Source organism: Rana temporaria, chromosome 8, assembly GCF_905171775.1.
Source record: "Rana temporaria chromosome 8, aRanTem1.1, whole genome shotgun sequence".
NCBI classification, from domain to species: domain Eukaryota; kingdom Metazoa; phylum Chordata; class Amphibia; order Anura; family Ranidae; genus Rana; species Rana temporaria.
Window position 1 is genome coordinate 186,496,819 of NC_053496.1, and position 24,275 is coordinate 186,521,093.

Here is a 24,275-nt window from a genome sequence, read left to right on the forward strand (position 1 = left end):
ATGACATCACTCTTATCTCTATTAATAAAACACAGACCTGACCGGAGAGGTGAGGAGGATTCTGGGAGGTCACATGACATCACTCTTATCTCTATTAATAAAACACAGACCTGACCGGAGAGGTGAGGAGGATTCTGGGAGGTCACATGACATCACTCTTAAAACATAGACCCGACCGGAGAGGTGAAGAGGATTATGGGATTCCAACATGATATTCCTATTGGTTCTCCAATACAGAGATTTCCTCTTGTGAAGTCCGGTGATCATATGACCATCACAGTGCCTCCATGTGACTCCCTAAAACCTGAGAGACACAACATGGAGAAGATTCTAGAAGTCACCAAGAAGATGATGGAGCTGCTGACAGGAGAGGTGAGCAGTGCCGGGAAGGACATCATGATGGAGAATCAGCCGCCCCTCACATCACCGGGTAAGAGGAGACTTTATTGTAAAGGAGAGAGCAGTACGGAGGATCCACCTAGATCCCCCATCATCTGATAAACACATAGAAACAATGTATTCAGTCAGTGTGTGTGTTTCCTACAGATGGATCCAGTAATGGGAACCCACCAGAGAGATGTCCCCGTCCTCTGTATTCCCGGGATTCCACACAGGAAGGTCACACCATCCCCCACCATCATCAGGTAGATGATTGACAACCACTGGTAATTGTAATCTATACACAAGCATGTCTGTTACAATGAATGTTTTTTATACAGTATGTTCAGAGTGGAAACCCCGAGGATTATAATATTGATGTTAAAGAAGAATTTCAAGAGGATTATGAGGAGTATGGAGTGATGAAGGAGCTTTCTGAAGGCCACAAGAATCTTACGATGAAGCCACCGAATAACGGGAACCCCCCAGAGAGATGTCCCCGTCCTCTGTATTCCCGGGATTCCACACAGGATGGTCACACCATTCCTCACTGTTACCCCAAGGTTGGAGCATCTAGAACACAGACTGGAGTGGATGTGTGGATATTTTATGTGATGTCACAATAATAAAGCTTATATTTTTCAATTGATATTTTCTATCATTCTCTTGGTTTAGGGTGAAGATCTGATTGTTATAAAAGTTGAGGTGAAATCAGAAGAAGAAGAGACGTATGTGAGGGATGATCAGCAGTCTATGGAGGAGGATGGAATAACGGGGACATTTATAGAGGAGGACACTCCTACAGAGATCAGCACAGGTGGGTCATTAACACTAAATCCATTCCTCCACCCATACTGCTCACTGATTGGTCCAGAGTAGGGCGGGGACTGGGTGATATCAGCCTGTAATCCCCTGGTCACTTTCCTGAGCTGTGTTCCCTGTCCTGTATTCCTGTATTTCTCTCGGATAATCTTCCTTCTCTGTGCTGCAGACACAATTTATGTCTCTAGACTGGATTTATGGAGATTCTGGGGTTCAGCTGGCAGCAGAATGTTGGCTTCCAGTTTCACTATTTTCTCAACCTGTCCGGTGCCCTGAGTGTAGCAAGATCTCAGACAGGAAATATACTGTACAAATGTTATACAGTCCTAAGTGTTTTATCTTATGCAATATCTTGTACATTTCATAGTCTTGACTTCTGCTCTCTCCCCACTAAACATTATCTCACTTTGTCTCCAGACTGTAAAGTAGAAGATGAGGACATCACACAGTATAGTCCAGGAGAAAACCAGACTACCTCAAATGTCCATCCGGCACCACACAGTGTAGATGGACCATCGTGTTCCTCTTATCCTGAGGAACCTCAGACTGTGCGGGACGGTGCCGGACCATCGTATTTCTCTTATCCTGAGGAACCCCAGACTGTGCGGGACGGTGCCGGACCATCGTATTCCTCTTATCCTGAGGAACCTCAGACTGTGCGGGACGGTGCCGGACCATCGTATTCCTCTTATCCTGAGGAACCTCAGACTGTGCGGGAAGGTGCTGTCCTTCCAAAAGATAAGAGGTTTCCTTGTACTGAGTGTGAGAAGTGTTTTCATTTTAAATCTCATCTTAATGTGCATAAAAGATCTCACACAGGTGAGAATGTGGTTTCCTGTTCTGAGTGCGGAAAATGTTTTGTAAAAAAATCTGAACTTTTAAAACATCGAAGGTCTCACACAGGGGAGAGGCCGTATTCCTGTCCTGAGTGTGGAAATCGTTTCTCAGAGAAATCCAATCTTTACACACATCAGAGATCTCACACGGGGGAGAAACCCTATTCCTGTCCTGAGTGCGGAAAACGTTTTTCACTGAAGTCCGTTCTTAATAAACATCAGAGATCTCACACGGGGGTAAAGCCGTATTTCTGTCTTGAGTGTGGGAAAAGTTTTTTACAGAACTCCCATCTTTACAGACATCAGAGAATGCACACGGGGGAGAAGCCGTATTCCTGTCCTCAGTGCAGTAAATGCTTTGTACGAAAATCAGAACTTGTCATACATCAGAGATCTCACACAGGTGAGAGGCCATTTTCTTGTCCTGAGTGCAGGAAATCTTTTACACAGAGGTCCCATCTTTACAGACATCAGAGAGCTCACACGGGGGAGAAGCAAGTTTCCTGTCCTGAGTGAGGGAAATGTTCCTCACTGAAGTCCTGTCTTCCTGTACATCAAGGATTTCACACAACCCTCGAGGTTTATTAGTGACTTGTGTGCGGGAAATGTCTATATGAATTTTGGACATCACAGCTCTCATACATCAAAGATTGCATATGGGGGAGAAGCCATGCGCCTGTCCTTAGTGTGGGATTTTTTTTTAAGATATGTCCAATCTTTACAAACCTAATGCCGCGTACACACGATCATTTTTCGGGTTCTAAAAAAACGAAGTTTTTTAAAAATGTAATTTAAAACGATCGGGTGTTCGGGTTCTGAAAAATTACACATTTTTTTTTGAACATGCTCTGTTTTTTCACAACGTTTTAAACTATGTCGTTTTTCGGGTTGTAAAAAATGATCGTGTGTGGGCTTTAACGACGTGAAAAACCCGCGCATGCTCAGAAGCAAGTTATGAGACGGGAGCGCTCGCTCTGGTAAAACTAGCGTTTGTAATGGAGATATCACATTCATCACGCTGTAACAGACTGAAAAGCGCGAATCGTCTTTTACTAACACAAAATCAGCTAAAGCAGCCCAAAGGGTGGCGCCATCTGAATGGAACTTCCCTTTTATAATGCCGTCGTACGTGTTGTACGTCACCGCGCTTTGCTTAAGCATTTTTTTTTCACGATCGTGTGTAGGCAAGGCCGTTTTAATGATGAAGTTGAAAAAAACGTTGTTTTTTCTAGAGCCTAAAAAACTTGATCGAAAAATGATCGTGTGTACGCAGCATAGGGTCCAGCCAGGTGCCCTGGCATTTTCTATGGAGATCAAGCACCTGCATTCATTGTTTGAAATCCTTTCTCACCCACTGATCCGGTTATCCTACGGGAGGACATCCTAGTGAGACAGTTTCAAGTCCTCAAGTTGCATTCAAGTTACGGTTTCTGGCATCCTATACCTTTCCCATCCCTATCCACGTTCCCTAATAAACCAAAAACAAAGCACCCATGACTTGTTTTTGACTTCTGAGTGAATGCTGGAAAATTCCTGTTGCCTGACTGTGTATGTAAGGGGAGCCTAAAATTTCAGCTGCCCTTATGGCGGTAGTGCTATACAGATATCACAGGTCTCACATGGGGGAGAAGCCACTTTCCTGTCCTAAATGGGAAGTGTTCTTCACTGAAGTCCTGTCTTCCTGTACATCAAGGGTCCCACACAACCCTCAAGGTGTATTAGTGAGTGTGGGAAATGTCTTGTATATGAATGTTGCTGGACATGTGGGGAAGAAGCACACCCTGATATACACCTCAGATATACTCCATGGCTGATCTTCATCATGTAAGAAACACTTCATAAGGGGATCAGAGATCACCAAAGACATGGATGAAGTGTTGTACCGTGTTGGCCTTTGATAGCCGGAGAAAAATAAAAATGGAGTCATTACCTCTCATTGGCTGAGTACATTTTGTGGTGGAAGATTTCACAAACACTAATGCCGCATACACACGTTTGAAAATTCAGACAAGAAAACCATGGATTTTTTTCTGACGGAATGTTGGCTCAAACTTGTGTTGCATACACACAGTCACACAAATCTTGTCGGAAATTCCCGTCGCCAAGAACGCGGTGACGTACTAGATGTACGATGAGCCGAGATCAATGAAGTTCAATAGGCAGTTCGGCTCTTCTGCTTGATTTTGAGCATGCATGTTTTTTTGCTTGTATGGAATTTCCGTCGGAAAAATAGAGAACCCGCTCTCAATCTTTTGTTGGCGGAAATTCTGACAGCAAAAGTCCGATGGAGCATACACACGGTCGGAATTTCAGACCAAAAGCTCACATCGGACTTTTCTTGTCGGAATTTTCCGATCGTGTGTATGCGGCATCACAGGTCTGTTAAAAAAATGAAATAAAAAACGAATTTGGCCCCGAAGATTAGTTAAAACCCCCCAAAAAATTTGTGAAATATTGCTTCTATATCTGATGCTCGGCTCCTGACGAAAAGGGGCCCAGGACAGCCAAAGTTTGGCTCATCTCTACTTTCTACCAACTAAACCAGGGGCTCATCCCTAGTGGACCTCTTATATCAATGATCAGTGTAGTGCCCCCTTTTATTGGTGACTAATGGGAGAAGGATCCCTTTATATCAGTGGTCAGTGTAGTGGTCCCTTACATTTATGATCAGTGGGAGAAGGTCATTCTTACATTATTATGAGTGGGAAGACTGCCCCCCTTACAGTTGTTACTGAGACAGAAATTGTTTATTGCTCAAGGAACCCCTAGAAACCTGTGAAGTTACCCTGGCTGAGAAGTGCTGGACTAGGCAGTAATATATTTCTATCCCCCTTGGTGGGAGTGGAGATGACCCATCTATAAGGATATACAGTACACACACACACAGCACAAGGCCGTGTTCACACTACGAGATGTTTCTTGGGGGCTGCAGTTCCCCTGATATCCACAAGGTGGTGATCTCACTTCTATCATAGAGACAGGAAGTCTCTATGGAAGACAGGAAGTGATGTTAGGTATAAAAAGGAAGTTCCGGGTGAGAGGTGAGTCGGCAGAGAGGAAACATTATTGGAAGTGGCAGCAGAGGAGGTAATAAGATCTTATTTTCTATTTACACCCAGTAACCCCGTCATGTCCGTCCTCTTCCTCCATAGTCACTGTGACGTCTTTTATCTCCAGGAAATGATGATACACACATATATAGTGTGGAGACCTAGATTAACCCCTTCAGGGGCAGAACATCCCCCACATACAGTGTTCGAATATTCTCTTAATTTTGAAGATGTGTCACCTTTCCCACCAATCACCTTCTCGCCTCATCAGTCTATACTAAACAATTGTACGATAATATGGGATGTGGGGGTAGAGGTGGATTTATAATGCACAAGTTTGTATTTTATAAGCTTTATGTAGAAGAGGGATAATAACTATTCCTGATGTCTGTGAAGGTTCAACACAAGGGGTGTGTCTGGATGGTGACTGTATCATTGTGTGTGTCAGGTTCCTATAAGGTGTCAGGATGTCACTGTCTATTTCTCCATGGAGGAGTGGGAGTATTTAGAAGGACACAAGGATCTCTACAAGGACGTCATGATGGACAATCAGCCGCCCCTCACATCACCGGGTAAGAGGAGACTTTATTGTAAAGGAGAGAGCAGTACGGAGGCTCCACCTAGATCCCCCATCATCTGATAAACACATAGAAACAATGTATTCAGTCAGTGTGTGTGTTTCCTACAGATGGATCCAGTAATGGGAACCCACCAGAGAGATGTCCCCGTCCTCTGTATTCCCGGGATTCCACACAGGAAGGTCACACCATCCCCCACCATCATCAGGTAGATGAGGAACAATTATTGGTGGTTATGATTTATACACAGCATGATTATTACAATGAATGTTTTATTATGTATTCAGAGTGGAAACCTCGAGGATGATAATATTGATATTAAAGAAGAGTATAAAGAGGAGTATGGAGTGATGGAGGAGTTTTCAGAAGGACACAAGGATATGATGGAGCCACCTAATACCAGGAACCCACCAGAGAGATGTCCCCGTCCTCTGTATTCCCGGGATTCCACACAGGAAGGTCACACCATCCTTCACTGTTACAAGGTTGGTGGGAAAGAGATTATAAAACACAGACTGGTGGAGACGATGTTTGGATTTCTTATGTGACAATAATAAAGATTATATCTTACAGATGATATTCTCTCTCATTCTCTTGGTTTAGAGTGGAGATCCAATCGATATAGAATTTGAGGTGAAATCAGAAGAAGAAGAAGAGACGTATGTGAGGGATGATCAGCAGTCTATGGAGGAGGATGGAATAACGGGGACATTTATAGAGGAGGACACTCCTACAGAGATCAGCACAGGTGGGTCATTAACACTAAATCCATTCCTCCACCCATACTGCTCACTGATTGGTCCAGAGTAGGGCGGGGACTGGGTGATATCAGCCTGTAATCCCCTGGTCACTTTCCTGAGCTGTGTTCCCTGTCCTGTATTCCTGTATTTCTCTCGGATAATCTTCCTTCTCTGTGCTGCAGACACAATTTATGTCTCTAGACTGGATTTATGGAGATTCTGGTGTTCAGCTGGCAGCAAAATGTTGATTTTCACCATAGGGTTTGCTTGACCTAGACACCTGGGGTATGTACCTTGGGTCTTCTGCCCCATACCCGGGTCTAGTGAGATCTCTGACAGAACAATTCTCCCGGGTTACTTGTTCTGTTATTTGCTGGCTGTGCCGGGTGGAGGGATATGTCTGTATAGTCTCAGACCCAAGTCAGTCTCAGGAGATGGGAGGCAGCGAAGGCCCTAAAACTATAAACTGGTGGGTGTTGCAATTTTTTCTATGTCGTACGGTATTTGCGCAGCAGTTTTTCAAACGCCATTTTTTTTGTAAGAAACACACTTTTTGGAATTTTAAAGCAAGAAAACCCCATACATATCAAATGTTTTCATAAACTATAAAAGACAATGTTACGCCGAGTAAATACAGGGGTTGGACGAAAATATGGAAACATGACATGATTTGTAGGTGTGAAAGTGACAACGTGTTCATGGTGAAAGTGGAAGTGATATAAAGTAAAACCTTGAATTGCGATTAACGCAGTTTACGAGCGTTTCACCATACAAGCTTTTTTTTTTTAAATTCTGAATGGAGTTGCGAGCGTTATCTCGCAAGCCGAGCAGGATTCAAGCCTCTGGGGGGGGGGGGGGGGAGTACCGCATGTGGCCAGAGGTGCGGGGGCGCCAGTGAAGCTCGGAGACGCTCTAAAACACTCATGCCGCGTACACATGACAGTTTTTAATGGTCTAGAAAAAACTACGTTTTTTTCAACCCGATTATTGTTAAGCTGGCCTTGCCTACACACGATTGTGGAAAAAAAAATGCTCTAGCAAAGCGCAGTGACGTACAACACGTACGACGGCACTATAAAGGGGAAGTTCCATTCGGATGGCGCCACCCTTGGGGCTGCTTTTGCTGATTTCGTGTTAGTAAAAGACGGTTCGTGCTTTTCTGTCAGTTACAGCGTGATGAATGTGCGATCTCCATTACGAGCGCTAGTTTTACTAGAACGAGCGCTCCCGTCTCATAACTTGCTTCTAAGCATGAGCGTTATTTTCACGTCGTTAAAGCCCACACACGACCATTTTTTACGACGTTAAAAACAATGCGAAAATTTAGAGCATGTTCTAAATTTTTAACGTCGCGAAAAATGCTCTGGAGCCCACACACGATTTTAATGACATTTAAAAAAAAAAAAAATTTCACATCACGAAAAACGGTCGTGTGTGCGCGGCATCAGTTCCCGAGTGTCTCCAAGCTTTTCCGAGCGTTTACGAGTGTCTCCGGCGCCCCCCCACCTCTGGCCACATGCGGAACTGCATACACTAGCAGTGACACTGGAACTGATTATCTGAGTTCCCATTATTTCCTATGGGGAAACTCGCTTTGATTTACGAGTGCTTTGGATTACAAGCTTGCTTCTGGAACTAATAATGCACGTGATCCAAGGTACTACTGTAAAGTTCTGTTGCTTTTGCTGTGTGATGAGACACCGAACTAACAGAAGGGAAGCCTCACTTTCCTCATTCGCTGCTAGTAATACGGAGTCATGTCAGAGCTTACTGAGCTTCACGGAGGGCCAAATGTTGGTGGCGGCTTAGCTGGGTCCTCTGTGAATGAAGTTGACATTTTATTTACCGTGTCACAAGGTACACTATCGAAGGTAATGACGGCACATACATTTTCCGGGAACCACGTCATTTGATAAGCTAATAAGTGAAATCCACATGGTCAACTGACCGAAAGAGACAAAAGGACATTACGTAGATGCTTGAGGGGGGAATTGTAAGATCCTCAGAGACAAAGCTGCCAGATGTGGGCGGAGTCCTGGTTTAGGGGAACCAATCAGCTCATGTCTAGTAATAATCTTTGTATTTCTATTTTAGTAGATGGACGGGAGATGAGGAAAACCTCAGAGGATTGTCTCACTTTGTCTCCAGACTGTAAAGTAGAAGATGAGGACATCACACAGTATAGTCCAGGAGAAAACCTGACTACCTCAAATGTCCATCCGGCACCACACAGTGTAGATGGACCATCGTATTCCTCTTATCCTGAGGAACCTCAGACTGTGCGGGACGGTGCCGGACCATCGTATTCCTCTTATCCTAAGGAACTTCAGACTGTGCGGGATGGTGCCGGGCCATCGTATTCCTCTTATCCTGAGGAACCTCAGACTGTGCGGGACGGTGCTGGACCATCGTATTCCTCTTATCCTGAGGAACCTCAGACTGTGCGGGACGGTGCCGGACCATCGTATTCCTCTTATCCTGAGGAACCTCAGACTGTGTGGGACAGTGCCGGACCATCGTATTCCTCTTATCCTGAGGAACTTCAGACTGTGCGGGACGGTGCCGGACCATCGTATTCCTTTTATCCTGAGGAACCTCAGACTGTGCGGGACGGTGCCGGACCATCATATTCCTCTTATCCTGAGGAACCTCAGACTGTGCGGGACGGTGCCGGACCATCGTATTCCTCTTATCCTGAGGAACCTCAGACTGTGCGGGACGGTGCCGGACCATCGTATTCCTCTTATCCTGAGGAACCTCAGACTGTGCGGGACGGTGGCGGACCATCGTATTCCTCTTATCCTGAGGAACCTCAGACTGTGCGGGACGGTGCCGGACCATCGTATTCCTCTTATCCTGAGGAACCTCAGACTGTGCGGGAAGGTGCCGTCCTTCCAAAAGATAAGAGATTTCCCTGTACCGAGTGCGGGAAGTGTTTTCGTTTTAAATACAATCTTAATATTCATAAAAGATCTCACACAGGTGAGAAGCCATATTCCTGTCCTGTGTGCAGGAAATGTTTCTCGCATAAGTCCAATCTTTCCATACATCAGAGATCGCACACAGGGGAGAAACGATATTCCTGCCGTGAGTGCGGAAAGTGTTTCCGTTTTAATTGCAGTCTTAGTGTGCATAGAAAATCTCACACAGGAGAGAAACCATATTCCTGTCCAGAGTGCGGGAAGTGTTTCCACACTAAATCCAGTCTTGATCTTCATAAAAGGTCTCACACAGGTGAGAAGCCATATTTGTGTCCTGAGTGTGGGAGATGTTTCAGTTTGAAATCCACACTTAATCTTCATAAAAGAACTCACACGGGTGAGAAGCCATATTCTTGTCCGGAGTGCGGGAAAGGTTTTTCACAGAAGTCCAATTTTACCTTACATCAGAGGGTGCATACGGGGGAGAAGCCATATTCCTGTGCTGAGTGTGGGAAACATTTTTCAATAAAATCCCATTTTATTTTTCATCAAAGGATTCATACCGGTGAAAAGCCTTATTCCTGTCCTGAGTGCGGGAAATGTTTTTCACGGAAGGGCTCTCTTTCAAATCACATGAGATATCACACGGGGGTGAAACCATATTCCTGTCCAGACTGCGGCAAATGTTTTACGGAGAATTCACATCTTCACATCCACCTGAGATGGCACTCGGGGGAAAAGCCGTATTCCTGTTCTGAGTGCGGCAAATGTTTTTCAGAGAAGTGCAAACTTCACAGCCATCAGAGATCGCACACGGGGGAGAAACCGTATTCCTGTCCTAAATGCGATAAATATTTTCAAACTAAGTCCGGTCTTAACAAACATCAGAGATTGCACACAGTGGTAGATCCTTTTTCCTCATCTGATTGGAGGAAGTGTGACCCACAGAAGTCCACCGTTTATAGCCATCTGAGATTGGACACGGAGGAGAACGAACTTTCCTGGTCTGAGTGAGGGAAATGTTCCTCACTGAAGTCCTGTCATCCTGTACATCAGGGGTCCCACACAACCCTCGAGGTGTATTAGTGAGTGCGGGAAATGTCTTGTATATGAATGTTGCTGGACATGTGATTAAATGGGTAAATGATTAGTTAATTAGCTCATGTTATTTTATGTTCTGGTTACCTCCTCTTTTTAACTGTATATAAGGTTGTATTCTTGGTTGTATTGAACACTCCATGTTCAGCAGACAAACAAGTCTCGTCTCGTTGTGTGCTTGAGAGCAGCGGGAATATCTGATATCTATATCCAGACTGATAGGAAGCAGTATATGACGGAAGCACTCAAGCGGCGTGTGGGACGTTCCGTTACAGAGGGCAACGGCTGGGGTACTTGGGACCTGGAGATCCGTCACTGTTTGGATCAGGTTGAACATCCCTTTCCAGAAAGGCCTAATCCTGGGCCATTCCCACCAAATGTGGGCCATAGAGCCTATAAGTTTACACCCTCTGAAGCAGTGAGGGAAAATTAGACCTTTAACCACTTAACCCCCGAACCATATTGCTGGTCAAAGACCAGAGCACGATTCGGCACTGCGTCGCTTTAACTGACAATTGCGCCGTCGTGCGGCGTGGCTCCCAAACAAAATTGGCGTCCTTTTTTCCCCACAAATAGAGCTTTCTTTTGGTGGTATTTGATCACCTCTGCGGCTTTTAGTTTTTGCGCTATAAACAAAAATAGAGCGACAATTTTGAAAAAAATGAATATTTTTTACTTTTTGCTATAATAAATATCCCCCAAAAATATATAAAAAAAACTTTTTTTTTCCTCAGTTTAGGCCGATACGTATTCTTCTACCTATTTTTCGTAAAAAAAAATCGCAATATGCGTTTATTTTGATCGGTTTGCGCAAAAGTTAGTGTTTACAAAATAGGGGGTATTTTTATGACATTTTTATTAATATTTTTTTTTTGGCGGCGATCAGCGATTTTTTTTCGGTACTGCGACATTATGGCGGACACTTCAGACACTTTTGACACATTTTTGGGACCATTGGAATTTTTATAGTGATCAGTGCTATAAAAATGCATTGGATTACTATAAAAATGCCACTGGCAGGGAAGGGGTTAACACTAGGGGGTGGGGAAGGGGTTAAGTATGTTCCCTGGTTGTGTTCTAACTGTGGGGGGGGGTGGCCTCACTAGGGGAAATGACTAATCTTCTGTTACTTTACTTTAAATGAACAGAAGATCAGCATTTCTCTCCCTGACAGGACCGGGAGCTGTGTGTTTACACACACAGCTCCCGGTCCCCGCTCTGTAACAAGCGATCGCGTGTGCCCGGCGGCGATCATGCCCACCGGGCACGGGAGATTTGGGGGGCGGGCGGGGGGCGCCTAGTGGCCTGCGCGAGAGCTGACGTATAGCTACGGGCTCTCGCGCAGGGGAGCCAACCTGCCGCCGTAAATGACGGCGGCTGGTCGGCAAGTAGTTACCGTATTTATTGGGGTTTAGCGTGCTCCCGCGTATAGCGTACACCCCTAAAGTTGCCCGAATTCCTGTGGAAATTTTTTTTTTTGTACTTGAAGTTTTGGTGTCTTGCGCGGCGTCCATCGGCGGCCTCGTCGGGTCCGTCTGCGTCTTCGGGTGTCCTCTTCGTCGGGTCCGGCGTCCTCACGTCCTCCCCGCTCGTTTCCCGCGCCGAGTTTGAATACTGCGCCGACATATACAGAGCGCAGTACACTCGTGCAGGCTCGGCTACTCTCGCGCTGACGTCCTGTACGTCCAGGATGTCAGCGCGAGAGGAGCCGAGACTGCCCGACTATACACGAGTGTACTGCGCTCGGTATATGTCGGCGCAGTATTCAAACTCGGTGGGGGAAAGCGGGTATCGGCGTATATCGCGCACCCATGATTTTGCCCTGATTTTCAGGGCAAAAAAGTGTGCGGTACACGCCGATAAATACGGTAGTATCATGAGATAAAACATGACTAGGGGCTTAATATTTGACTAAATTGCTACCATCAGACCCTAGACTAGTCTGCCACTTGGCCTAGAGGAAATTCCAATTTGGTAAGACTTTACTTTTGAGAGTCCATTGCCATGAACCACATGTGCAGAGTACTATCTCAACTGCTGCCCACAAAGTGCAATAATCCATAGCAATTAATAAGAAATTTGCAATTTAAAAAAAAATCAAAGATGGCCACTAGGAGGCTTTGAACTTGCAAACTTTTTAATGGCCAGCCCGGTGTCTTACATACAAGGCCATAGCCACAGATGGTGGATGTGGCTCAAAGCTAGACCTTTCATTTAATGAAATACTGTTTGACTAGTGGATAAATATTCACACCATTTACTAAACTGCCACCATCAGACCTAGACAAATCTCTCACTCGACATAGAGGAAATTCCCATCTGGTAAAACTGTACCTTCACGAGTCCATGGCCACAAACCACTGGGCACTATCTCCACTGCAGCTATTATGGAATCCCATATGACCAGTGCATTAATATTCAAACATTTTCACCAGTGCACCCTAACAATCTTCTCTGGAATGCAGGTATGGAGGTTGAACCCGGGCGTTTGCTGGGTTCCATGTTACAGCTCCGACGCCTATGGCGGAAGCTGGCCCATGACTGCAAACTGCAAACTGACACTTCACTGATGACCTCCTTCCTCTACAATCCCAGGGTCCCAACGAGCCTCACCAACTCGATGTCGTGGTCTTGGGCCTCGTGGAATCTTTTTCACTTCGGACATCTGGTGGATCCTAGGTCTCGCACTCTGCTTTCCTTTACCGAGCTTCAAGCCAAGCATGACCTCCCCCGACCGGTATTTTATAGTTATCTACAGATTCACCACTACGCCCAAATGATAGCCCCTCGCTTCCAATTCTCTAAACCCTCCCCGTTAGAGCGTATTATGCTCCAGGGAACAACGCGCAAAGGCTTAATATCGGACATATACCGCATCCTTAACGAGTATTCTATACAAGATCGGGGTAAACATGCCTACATGCTCCGCTAGGAGAGGGAGTTGGGGAGGTGATTCCGGAGGAGGCGTGGAGGGCAGTCTGGAAGCAGGCGGCCAAAAGCTCCTTATGTACCCTTTACAGGGAGAATACTTATAAACAGGGGTTGACAAATTTGCTTGGAATCTAGGAGCCAGCTAAAAAAGTTAGGAGCCAGAAAACGCGCCCCGTCCCAACGAGCTTGCGCGCAGAAGGGAACACATACGTGAGCAGCGACCACATATGTAAAACGGTGTTCAAACCACACATGTGAGATATCGCCGCGATTGGTAGAGCGAGAGCAATAATTCTAGCCCTAGACCTCCTCTGTAACTGAAAACATGCAACCTGTAGAGTTTTTTAAACGTCGCCTATGGAGATTTTAAAGGGTAAAAGTTTGACGCCAGCATTGCGGCGGGATGCGCGTCCACGTGAGGACGTGATGACGCGAGGCATCCACGGGTGGGGGAGCGAAGAGCGATGGGACCGATAGGAGGAAGGACGGGCCGGGCCGAATGAGAGAGGGAGATAGTAGCTTCCTCACGCTGCCGCTACACGCCGCCGCACGCGCTGTCCATCGGCTCTCCAGTGAATCACCGGACCCGCTCGTCCCTGGCAGTGTTGAGGGCTGCGGGCGGTGAAGTATCGTGCCGCGCCGCAGCACCGGAAAACGGACACAGGATGCGGGGTAAGTAGTGGGAGGACATAACCCGCTGACTGCAGTGGCCCCAGCTGGGACCTTAGCCCACACTGAGGTGAGTGTGTCAAGACAGCGTGCACGCTGAGCCTAGATGGATATCATCCGCACTCCTCCTCTCAGCTGATCCAGACCCAGAGGTACATTCGATGCTAACAATCAATTATGGGAAGATAAAATCAGCATTTAAAAATAGCAATTTAATGCAGATCAATGGAGATTTTTTTTTTGCTGTGAGAAGTTAAATTAGAACTGCATTGCATGGTATGTCATAGAACATTTTAATACAATTGACCATATGAGAATAGAAGAAGCGAATGGGAACCCAGAGATAATTAGCTGTATAAGCTATGTGAACTGGTATAATGAGGTGGATAAGATGTGTCACTATGAATGACTGACCGCTGCAGCACTCTTCTATACTACTTGATTGGGGGAGATTATCTATACTGGATGTGAAAAGCCTATAATAGGTAAAGCAGGCCTATACATTTTGTACCCAAAATTCTATCTGCACGTTCTGCTGGGAGCTTGGCCATTCGTATTTCCTAAATTATTTGTCTAGTTGGCTCTGTTTTCTTTTCTTCGATGGGGGGGATCCTATACGCTCCGTTGCCCTGGGGGAACTCTTAGGTACCCCGGGTTTTTGGACCTTTACTTCCCTTGGGTACCTCCTAAACTCCCTGGATGTTGAACAGCAGGAAAAAGGGAAAGACCCTTGGAGACACCCTGCCCCCCTCTTCAAAACCCCATCAACGAATGGTAAACAAGGGAACTCCGTTTATCCATATCCCTACAAATACTGTATGATGTAAATTGAGCAGGCAATATTCAAGGAAAAAAGAAAGGAAAAAGGGGGGGGGGAAATAAAGGGGGAGTAACGATATTATCTAAAACAAAAGAAGATTGACGAAAAATAAACCTTCGGGATATATCAAGTAAGAAAGTAATATTAAATAAATGGGACCCTGGACAAAAATTTACCCACAAATGTAGGATATGATCTGTGCAAGCTAAAGCGGGGACACTGGAATCAAATAGTGAATGTGTTTCTCTGAATTGAGGAGACCATATACTTAGAGAGTCCTTTGGTACCCCTTGGCAACGAAAAGGGGATATAGCTCACATTCACCCCGAGAGCATTTTTTATCCCGGGCCTCAAATACTTAGACATTCAGACGATCCGAAGAACCGACTGTCTATACGCCTCCCCTGGACTAAAAAGAGAAGGCAGTAGGAGATAAAGAGGAGATAGAACTCGGAGTAAATCTGAAGCTCGGACTTCGTGTCCTCCTATCACCCCCATAGATAGAGGAGTATAGGGAGACCCTCTTATCCTCTCTACCTTATCTTGCCCTTTGTGCACACAAATATTGGATATATTGGTACACTGATAAGCATTGTTCAAATTATCAGAACCGCTGAAATATTATTAGTTGGGTAGGAGCCAAAAAGGGGGTAGAGGGGGAGAAAATAAAACTAAAATAGTAAATCCCTACAAAGAAAACCGCTGGCCCAACCCAGTATAGTACTTTTTATCGGTTTCTCCCTTGATATATTGGTTTCTATATCAATTGGGGAAACAAGAGGTCAAGCTGGGGAAGAGAATCAGAAAGAAAGAGACTAACATGAGTAGAATGACGAGTAGATCAACAAAAGGGGGACCCCCAACTACTCCAAGTAACACAACAGCAACAAGCTCAATAAGGCCATTTGTAACTAGAGGGGAAAGTCCGCGTGTCCCCGGAGCCCAGGGAGTAACAAAGCAACAACAAGTGAATAAAGTAAAAAAGGTTGAAAATAAGAAACCCCAGAGTGATAATTCCAGAGAAACATCTATAGATCTAAGAGAGGAGGGGCCCACTGGAAACGTATTAGAAAGCAGCAGGATGGATGAACGAAGCACGGATACTCAGTCCCCCTCAAAGGGAGAAATGGCGGAGATGCTATTAAGATTGGAAAACGTGATAAAAAGTGAAATACAGAACTTAAGGACCGACTTTGGCCATATGCTCTCCAGATTAGAAACAGTAGAGGAACAAATAGAGAAACAAGAACAGGTATCAAAGACACTAAAAGCCCAGATGGACCAGATTCAACTGCAACAGAGACATATTTTATATAAATTGGAAGATCAGGAAAACAGAAGCCGGAGACAAAATTTAAGGATAAGGTCCATACCGGAGAAGAGGGGCGAGGACCTCAGGACAATAATACAGACGATATTTAATCCACTACTGGGAAGAACAATGGACAATCCGATTAGGATCGAAAGGGTACATCGAGTGGGAAACCCGAAAAGAGTGACCACCGAGCGAACAAGAGATGTCATAATAAGGTTCGGATTCTATGAAGAAAAGGAAGCAATTTGGAAGAAGCTGAGGGGACAACCCCCGATAGTGTTTGAAGGGATGGAGCTGCAGATATTTACCGACGTGGCCCCAGAAACCCTGGCAAGGAGATGGTTGTTAAAGCCACTCTTAAAACAGATGATAGATCTGAATATTAAGTACAACTGGGGTTTTCCTGCTTGCCTAATTGGAACAAAAGAGGGGAGATCTGCGACACTAAGATTTCCCGAGGACTTAAATGAATTCTGTAGGAAATTGGATATCCAGGTCCCTAGCCTGCCAGGCTGGGGTTAGGAGAGGAGGTGGGGGTGGAGGAGGAGGAGGGGAGGAAAATCGGAAACTCCCCCCCCCCCCCCCGTTCTCATTCCCTCAGCTCTCTCTCTAGTTGCACCTTTTTTTTTTTTTCTCTCTCTTTCCGTTTTTTCTACTGGGCTACGTTTGAGGCTCTTTTTGTGTCTCTCCTCTAAAGTCGGGCTTGGTCTCCTCCCCCCCCCCTCTCGGGTGGAAAACCGGAGGGGGGAGGTGGTCCCAGACCCCACCCGGAATGATCTGAACCATGACATGGAAGATGGTTCAGAGGTCTTTAATAGACCAGATAGGGGGGGTAGGGGGGAGGAGGGAGGGAAGGGAGGAGGTAGGGGGGGAGGGAGGGGGGGAGGAGGGTGGGGGGAGGGTGGAAGGGAGGAAGGGGGGGAGGGAGGGGGGAAGATATCCTATCTCACCAAAACAATCGGAAGAAACTGTAACCAACAACCAAGATGCCGGTAATTAAATGCCTATCTTATAACGTAAAAGGCCTCAATAGTCCATCAAAGAGACATAAGGTACTAAAGGAACTAAAGAGGTATAGGTCGGATGTAGTCCTCCTACAAGAAACCCATCTTACATTAGGATCAAACATAAAGCTATATTCCCCCGACTTCCCCATATGGTACTATGGTGACACCATTACTAAAAGGGCCAGAGGGGTAGCAATCGGGATAGCTAAGGGGATTAGGTTTGTGTTAACAGACCGATTGACAGACCCAGAAGGGAGATTCCTCTTTTTAAGGGGAAAACTGGAGGAGGAGGAATATACTCTTGTAAACATATATGCACCGAATACCTCCCCGATGAAATACCTCCAGGGAATCCTGGGGAAATTAAAAGACTTCAGGAGGGGAAAGATAATATTGGGAGGAGACTTAAACTTCTGTATGGACACAAAGGCCGATAAAACACACCAGACATTAGAGACTCAAGAAAGGCAATTAAGAAAGGTAAAGGGTAGTTTACATAGAAGCCAATTAGTAGACACATGGAGGATCTTTAACCCAAGCAAACGAGATTATACATTTTACTCTCATGTACATGAGAGCTACTCCCGGATCGATCACATTTTCATTGAGCATAGAATGTTAGATGCGGTAGTCGAGACAAAAATAGAGACCATGACGATTTCCGATCATGCTCCAATTAGCATATCCATAAATATCATAGGCAATCAAAGGACCTATCTAAATTGGAGACTAAATGAGAAACTACTAATAGAAGAGAAAAGTTTAATGAGGGTTAAAAAAGAATTAGAGGAATATTTTAAGATAAATAAGACAGATGAAATTTCGGCAGCAAGATTATGGGATGCCCATAAGGCGGTGATTAGAGGGGTGTTAATCTCCGAAGGGGCAAGGAGGAAAAAAGAAATGAACAGTAAGAAGGAAAAATTAGTAGATGAGATCTTCAATTTAGAACTAACACATAAGAAAAATGGTAAACAACGAGATATTTATTTGGACCTAGTTAATAAGCGGAACGAACTTAAAGAACTTATTGATCGGGAAACAAGAAGGGAATTTAACTTGGTGGCAAGGGAGAGATATAGGTGGGGAAATAAAACAAGCAAACATCTGGCTCGGATGGTACAAAAAAAGAAATCAAGGAATTATATAGATAAAATTAAAAACGAAAAAGGAGAGGTCTTGCACACAACAAAAGATATTGCTGAAACATTTAGATTATATTACGAAAAATTATACTCAGTAGAACAAAAAAACTGGCAAAAAGGGGAGAAAGACAATAAAATCTCAGCATTCTTAGAAGAAGCAAGGTTACCAAAAGTCAGTCAAATAGATGCAGAGGGGATGGACAGGCAAATAACGGAAAACGAAATTAAAGTAGCATTATCAAGCTCTGCCTCAGGTAAAAGTCCGGGGCCAGACGGCTTTACAGTAATGTATTACAAAAAATTTAAGGAGATACTGCTGCCAAGGCTATGCCAGTATTTTAATGGGCTTGGAAAGGAGTACGAACTAAGTAAAGAGGCATCAGAGGCAACTATCACCGTTATCCCTAAGGAAGGGAAGGACATCGGAAATTGTTCAGGATACCGGCCGATATCTCTGCTCAATACAGACTTAAAACTGTTTGCAAAGGTATTGGCCGGGAGAGTTAAACAGGAAATGGCGAAATTGGTGTACCCGGATCAGACGGGTTTTGTCCAGGGAAGAGAGGGGAGAGACAATGGGGTTAGAACACTGTTAATCCTCCGAAAAATGAAGGCGGCGAGGTCCCCAGGTCTACTCCTGTCGATAGACGCAGAAAAAGCGTTTGACAGGGTAGACTGGGGACTCATGTTGCTCACCCTGAAGGAAATGGGGTTTGGACAGAGGATGATGGAGTGGATTGGCACCCTCTACAGGTTCCCCACGGCCAAAATAAAAATAAATGGAAGTCTCTCCCAAACCTTCTTAATGAGAAACGGTACAAGGCAAGGGTGCCCTCTATCGCCATTACTGTTCGTGCTCGCATTGGAACCCCTGCTGGCTAGGATCAGAAACTCTCAAAAAATAAAAGGGGTTAAAATAGGAGAGGAAGAACATAAACTTGCAGCTTTTGCAGACGACGTCCTCTTCTATTTAATGGAACCCAAAACATCAATCCCAAACCTTCTAAACCTATGTAGCGAATACGGAGAAATCTCAAACTTTAAATTAAACATCACAAAAACGGAGATTATGAGTATAAACATAAGCAAGATAGAAGAGCAACTCCTGAAAACGAAGTACAAATTTGCTTGGGTTAAAGAACTCAAATACCTAGGAATACTGCTAGCAAAATCTACTAGGGAGATGTATACGATAAATTTTATCCCTTTATTAAATGAAATTAAGACAGAAACAAAAAGGGTGGAAAACAGGGCAATATCATGGATGGGACGAATTAATTACTGCAAAATGGTTATTCTACCAAAAATTTTATATAAATTCCAGATGATCCCCATCGCCCTCCCCGGGACATTGCTCTCGGCCCTTAGAAAATTAATAATGAATTATATATGGAGAAATAAGAAACACAGGATAGCACTTCAGACCCTAAAACAACCAAAAAAAAAGGGTGGATTAGCGGTCCCCGATGTCAAGAGATACTATGAGGCGGTGATATTAACAAGAGTGGTGGAGTGGGCCAGAGCCAGCAAAGAAAAAAGGTGGGTTAGTGTAGAAAATGAATTATCACAGGCAAGGTTAGATAAGATAATTTGGAACCCTCCCCAATTTAGGACAATAGATAAAAATGCACACGAGATAACTAAAAATGCACTTAAAGTTTGGGACACGGTCTATAAAAAAACTGTGAAAGAGTACAATTCACCCCTTATATCACTAAAGAATAACGATTATTTTGCACCAGGTAAAACACAAGTGGGGGGAAATTGGATTAAAATGGACACTATACAATTAAGGGATATAACGAAGGAAGGGCACATTTTAACACTACAGGAGTTGAAATTAAAAAACTTTTTCCTGGAAATTAATGAGATATCGGCAACTAAACCATTTTTTCCAAGACCTCCCACACCCACTGAGGTCGAGAGATCAGTTATTGGAATTGGAAAAAATATGCTCTACAAAAAATGCCAGAGGATCTATCTCGGGACTATATAAGATGTTACTGAAGATGGAAGAGCAGAACATACCCCCATTCATTAAAAAATGGGAAAGGGAACTAGGGACACATCAGGATAGGACCACAATAGAGAAAATGCTGACCCTGACACACTCCTCCGCGGTGGATAGCCGCACAGCAGAGATGTGTTTTAAATGCATAGCCGGATGGTATATGACACCAGACAAATTAAAAAAGTTTAAAGAGGGACAGACTGGAGAGTGCTGGAGGGGCTGCGGTTTACCAGGAAATATGGCGCACCTGTGGTGGGGATGCCCTAAGATAAGGAGGTACTGGGAAAAAATATTGGCCTGCGTCGAAGAGATTACAAAGAAAAAGATAAAGATGGACCCTTGGGTTGTCCTGTTCCACGGGGGGGAAGAAGGCATTAAAAGTTATAAAAAATCGCTAGTACCACACCTATTGAATGCTGCCAAAAGATTAATTCCAAGGGGCTGGCAAGAGGTGGAATGCCCATCGATCTGGGAATGGATCGATGCGGTTGAAGAAACGTATAAAATGGAGGAACTGCAGGAGGACATGGAGGGCAATAACATGTTACAAAATATGAAATGGGAAAATTGGAGAACTTTTAAGAAGTCGTGGAGTTACGCGGAAAAGTTAAGAGAAGATATTCAAGGCCACTATAGAAAAACCAGAGAGAAGTAGAGGTATAAGGAGATTGTTTTGGTGAGATAGGAGTGGGGGGGGAGGGATGGGTAAGGGGGGTGAAGTATTAAGGGAAAAACTTTTGTATACGTCTAGCAAAAGAAGTTAAAAATGTATTCAAGAAAATAATACATATATATATAAAAAAAAAAAAAAAAACACAAAAGAGGAAAAACAAAAACAACTTACATAAGAAACAGAGACACTAATGATGCAAAACCGAAATAGAGATGCAATGGGCTGGTACGCAGAACATGAGCATGTAAATGCACACTCTATGAGGTGGAGTCTGAAGTAAATCTAAGAAAAAAAAAAAAAGTTTGACGCCATTCCACGAGCGGACGCAATTTTGAAGCGTGACATGTTGGGTATCAATTTACTCGGCGTAACATTATCTTTCATAATATAAAAAAAATGGGGATAACTTTACCGTTGTCTTATTTTTTAATTAAAAAAAGTGTAATTTTTTCCCAAAAAAAGTGCGCTTGCAAGACCGCTGCGCAAATACGGCGTGAAAGAAAGTATTGCATTATTCTCTAGGGTGTTAGGATAAAAAATATATATAATGTTTGGGGGTTCTAATTAGAGGGAAGAAGATGGCAGTGAAAATAGTGAAAAATTACATTAGAATTGCTGTTTAACTTGTAATGCTTAACTTGTAATACCAACGGCCACCACCAGATGGCGCCAGCTCACACATCTGGTGGTAATAACTTGTAATACCAACGGCTCACCACCAGATGGTGCCAGCCAAGTCGCCAGGACCCTATTTCTAGTTGCCATGGCAACCTGGCGCCCAGGATTTGTCGAGCCCTGCTTATAAAGTTCTTTTCTTTTGGTACCTGACTCCAGACATCCTCCACAGGGTCTATCCCTCTACCTCTGACCGCTGCTGGCGCTGCCAACAAGCTCGGGACACTTTATTTCACATATACTGGGCCTGCCCTCTGATTGTCCCGTTCTGGACCTCAACGCAGGAGCTCCTGTCCCGCCTCTTTGAGGCACCCATACCTCTCTCCCCAAAACTTTTCCTCCTGGGTTTATCTCAACCGCAACTAGCCAAACCCTATAAGAAACTACAAAGACATATTCTTACAGCAGCGAGGTGCTTGATAGCCCTCCACTGGAAGAAGCCATTGCCCCCATCCCAGGAGGCCCTCTATGCTAGGGTCAAGGAGGTAGAGCTCATGGAGAAACTGATGGCCAGGACCCGAGACAAATTAGATGATCACGACGTTGTCTGGGAGAGGTGGCATTCTCTGGAGGACCTGCCATGAGCCGGCGGCTGGACTACCAAGGTACCGTGCTGTTCTACCCTTTCTAGTCTGCCTTCTTCTCTCTTCCCTCATCTTCTCTTCTTTCTCTCTGTTTCTTAATTACTTTTGGATGTTTTTTTGAGTGTGCAGTTTACTGTGATGCCACTGTTGTACAGTCATGTGCAGGGCTGTGGAGTCGGAGGAAATTTTGGGTACCTGGAGTCAGAGTCAGAGGAAATTTTGGGTACCTGGAGTCAGAGTCGGAGTCAGCAAACAATGCACAGACTCCAACTCCGAATTTAGATTGTCGGAACATTTAGGAGTCAAAACATTTATATACCGACTCCACAGCCCTTGTCATGTGCCACTTAACCTCTTGTGAGATGACTCCACTATGGGTGGAAGATCCAGCGATGGAGAGTGAGGGTGTTTGTTCCTCCCCTCTCTTGCGCTGGGTGAACTTTGGACTGGCACGAGTATATCTTGTTATATTTTTGTACCCTTTTACATATTTGTACTGCTATTCTGTTTTTACTGAACTTTTCAAAATAAAAAACTGTTATTTGAAAAAAAATAAAAAAATATTCAAACATTTTACTAAATTGCTACCATCTGACCTAGACCAGTCTCCCACTTTGCCTCCTCCTAACCGCACTTTCAAGACTCTATTGTCTTTAACCACAGGACACCATCTCAACCTCTGTCTACAAACAACGTGCAGTAACCCCCAGCAACCAATTACCTAGTCTGAAAGCCTATTGGTTGCTATGAGTTTCTGCAACTTTAATAAATTAAACCAAGCAGGTGACGACCTCGGGATTTAGACTCACAAGCATTGTATTTATGGAAACAATGCCATATACCCAACGCCACCAACAAAGGTGATGGAAGTACCTAAACCAGTAGTTGTATTGTCATTACATATTTTATTAGTGGCTTCATGTTAACACGCACTTTTCCCCCCTGAAAATCGAGGGCAAAGCAGCGGTGCGTGTTATACGCCGATAGCGTACCTCATCGAGCCGTCATCTCCTCTCCACTTGCCTCCTCGGCTCCCATGCCGACAGCATACCTCATCGCGCTGTCATCTCCTCTTCACTTGCCTCCTTGGCTCCCACGTCACACACAGTCCTGCCTCCGCCACTGGCATTGGACCAGTGTTCTGCCTATCACAGTAGCTGGTCCAATGCCGATGGCGGAGGCGGGACTGTGCGTGTGTAACGTGAGAGATGAATGGAGAGGAGATGACGGCTCAGTGATTTCCTGATTGAGACTGCAGGTGAGGCTGCAAATGAAGGCATTAATCAGGCTCTATTTGGAACGATAATCGGGTTGCATTGGGAACAATGGTCTGGCTGCATTGGGGACAGTTGTCTGGCTGCATTGGGGACAGTGGTCTGGCTGCATTGGGGACAGTGGTCTGGCTGCATTGGGGACAGTGGTCTGGCTGCATTGGGGACAATGGTCTGGCTGCATTGGGGACAATGGTCTGGCTGCATTGGGGAAAATGGTCTGGCTGCATTGGGGAAAATGGTCTGGCTGCATTGGGGACAATGATCTGGCTGCATTGGGGACAATGATCTGGCTGCATTGGGGACAGTGGTCTGGCTGCATTGGGGACAGTGGTCTGGCTACATTGGGGACAGTGGTCTGGCTACATTGGGGACAGTGGTCTGGCTACATTGGGGACAGTGGTCTGGCTACATTGGGGACAGTGGTCTGGCTACATTGGGGACAGTGGTCTGGCTACATTGGGGACAGTGGTCTGGCTGCATTGGGGACAGTGGTCTGGCTGCATTGGGGACAGTGGTCTGGCTGCATTGGGGACAATGGTCTGGCTGCATTGGGGACAATGATCTGGCTGCATTGGGGACAGTGGTCTGGCTGCATTGGGGACAGTGGTCTGGCTGCATTGGGGACAGTGGTCTGGCTACATTGGGGACAGTGGTCTGGCTACATTGGGGACAGTGGTCTGGCTACATTGGGGACAGTGGTCTGGCTACATTGGGGACAATGGTCTGGCTACATTTGGGACAGTGGTCT

The 24,275-nt window shown here is 45.0% G+C and overlaps 2 protein-coding genes across 2 annotated transcripts; both read left to right on the top strand.

The window, feature by feature from the left end:
- The first annotated feature begins 1,513 nt into the window (after positions 1-1,513).
- Positions 1,514-2,653, top strand: LOC120910636 (gastrula zinc finger protein XlCGF67.1-like). The gene is made up of 3 exons (XM_040322390.1): positions 1,514-1,554; positions 1,847-2,488; positions 2,596-2,653. The coding sequence occupies exons 1-3, from the start codon at positions 1,514-1,516 to the stop codon at positions 2,651-2,653; spliced, it is 741 nt and encodes a 246-aa protein (XP_040178324.1).
- Positions 2,654-9,226: 6,573 nt separating this feature from the next.
- Positions 9,227-10,407, top strand: LOC120909712 (gastrula zinc finger protein XlCGF17.1-like; the record flags this gene model as incomplete). The annotated part of the gene is made up of 1 exon (XM_040321441.1): positions 9,227-10,407. A coding segment is annotated over one exon (1,113 nt), but the record flags the coding sequence as incomplete, so codon positions are not given.
- Positions 10,408-24,275: the final 13,868 nt, after the last annotated feature.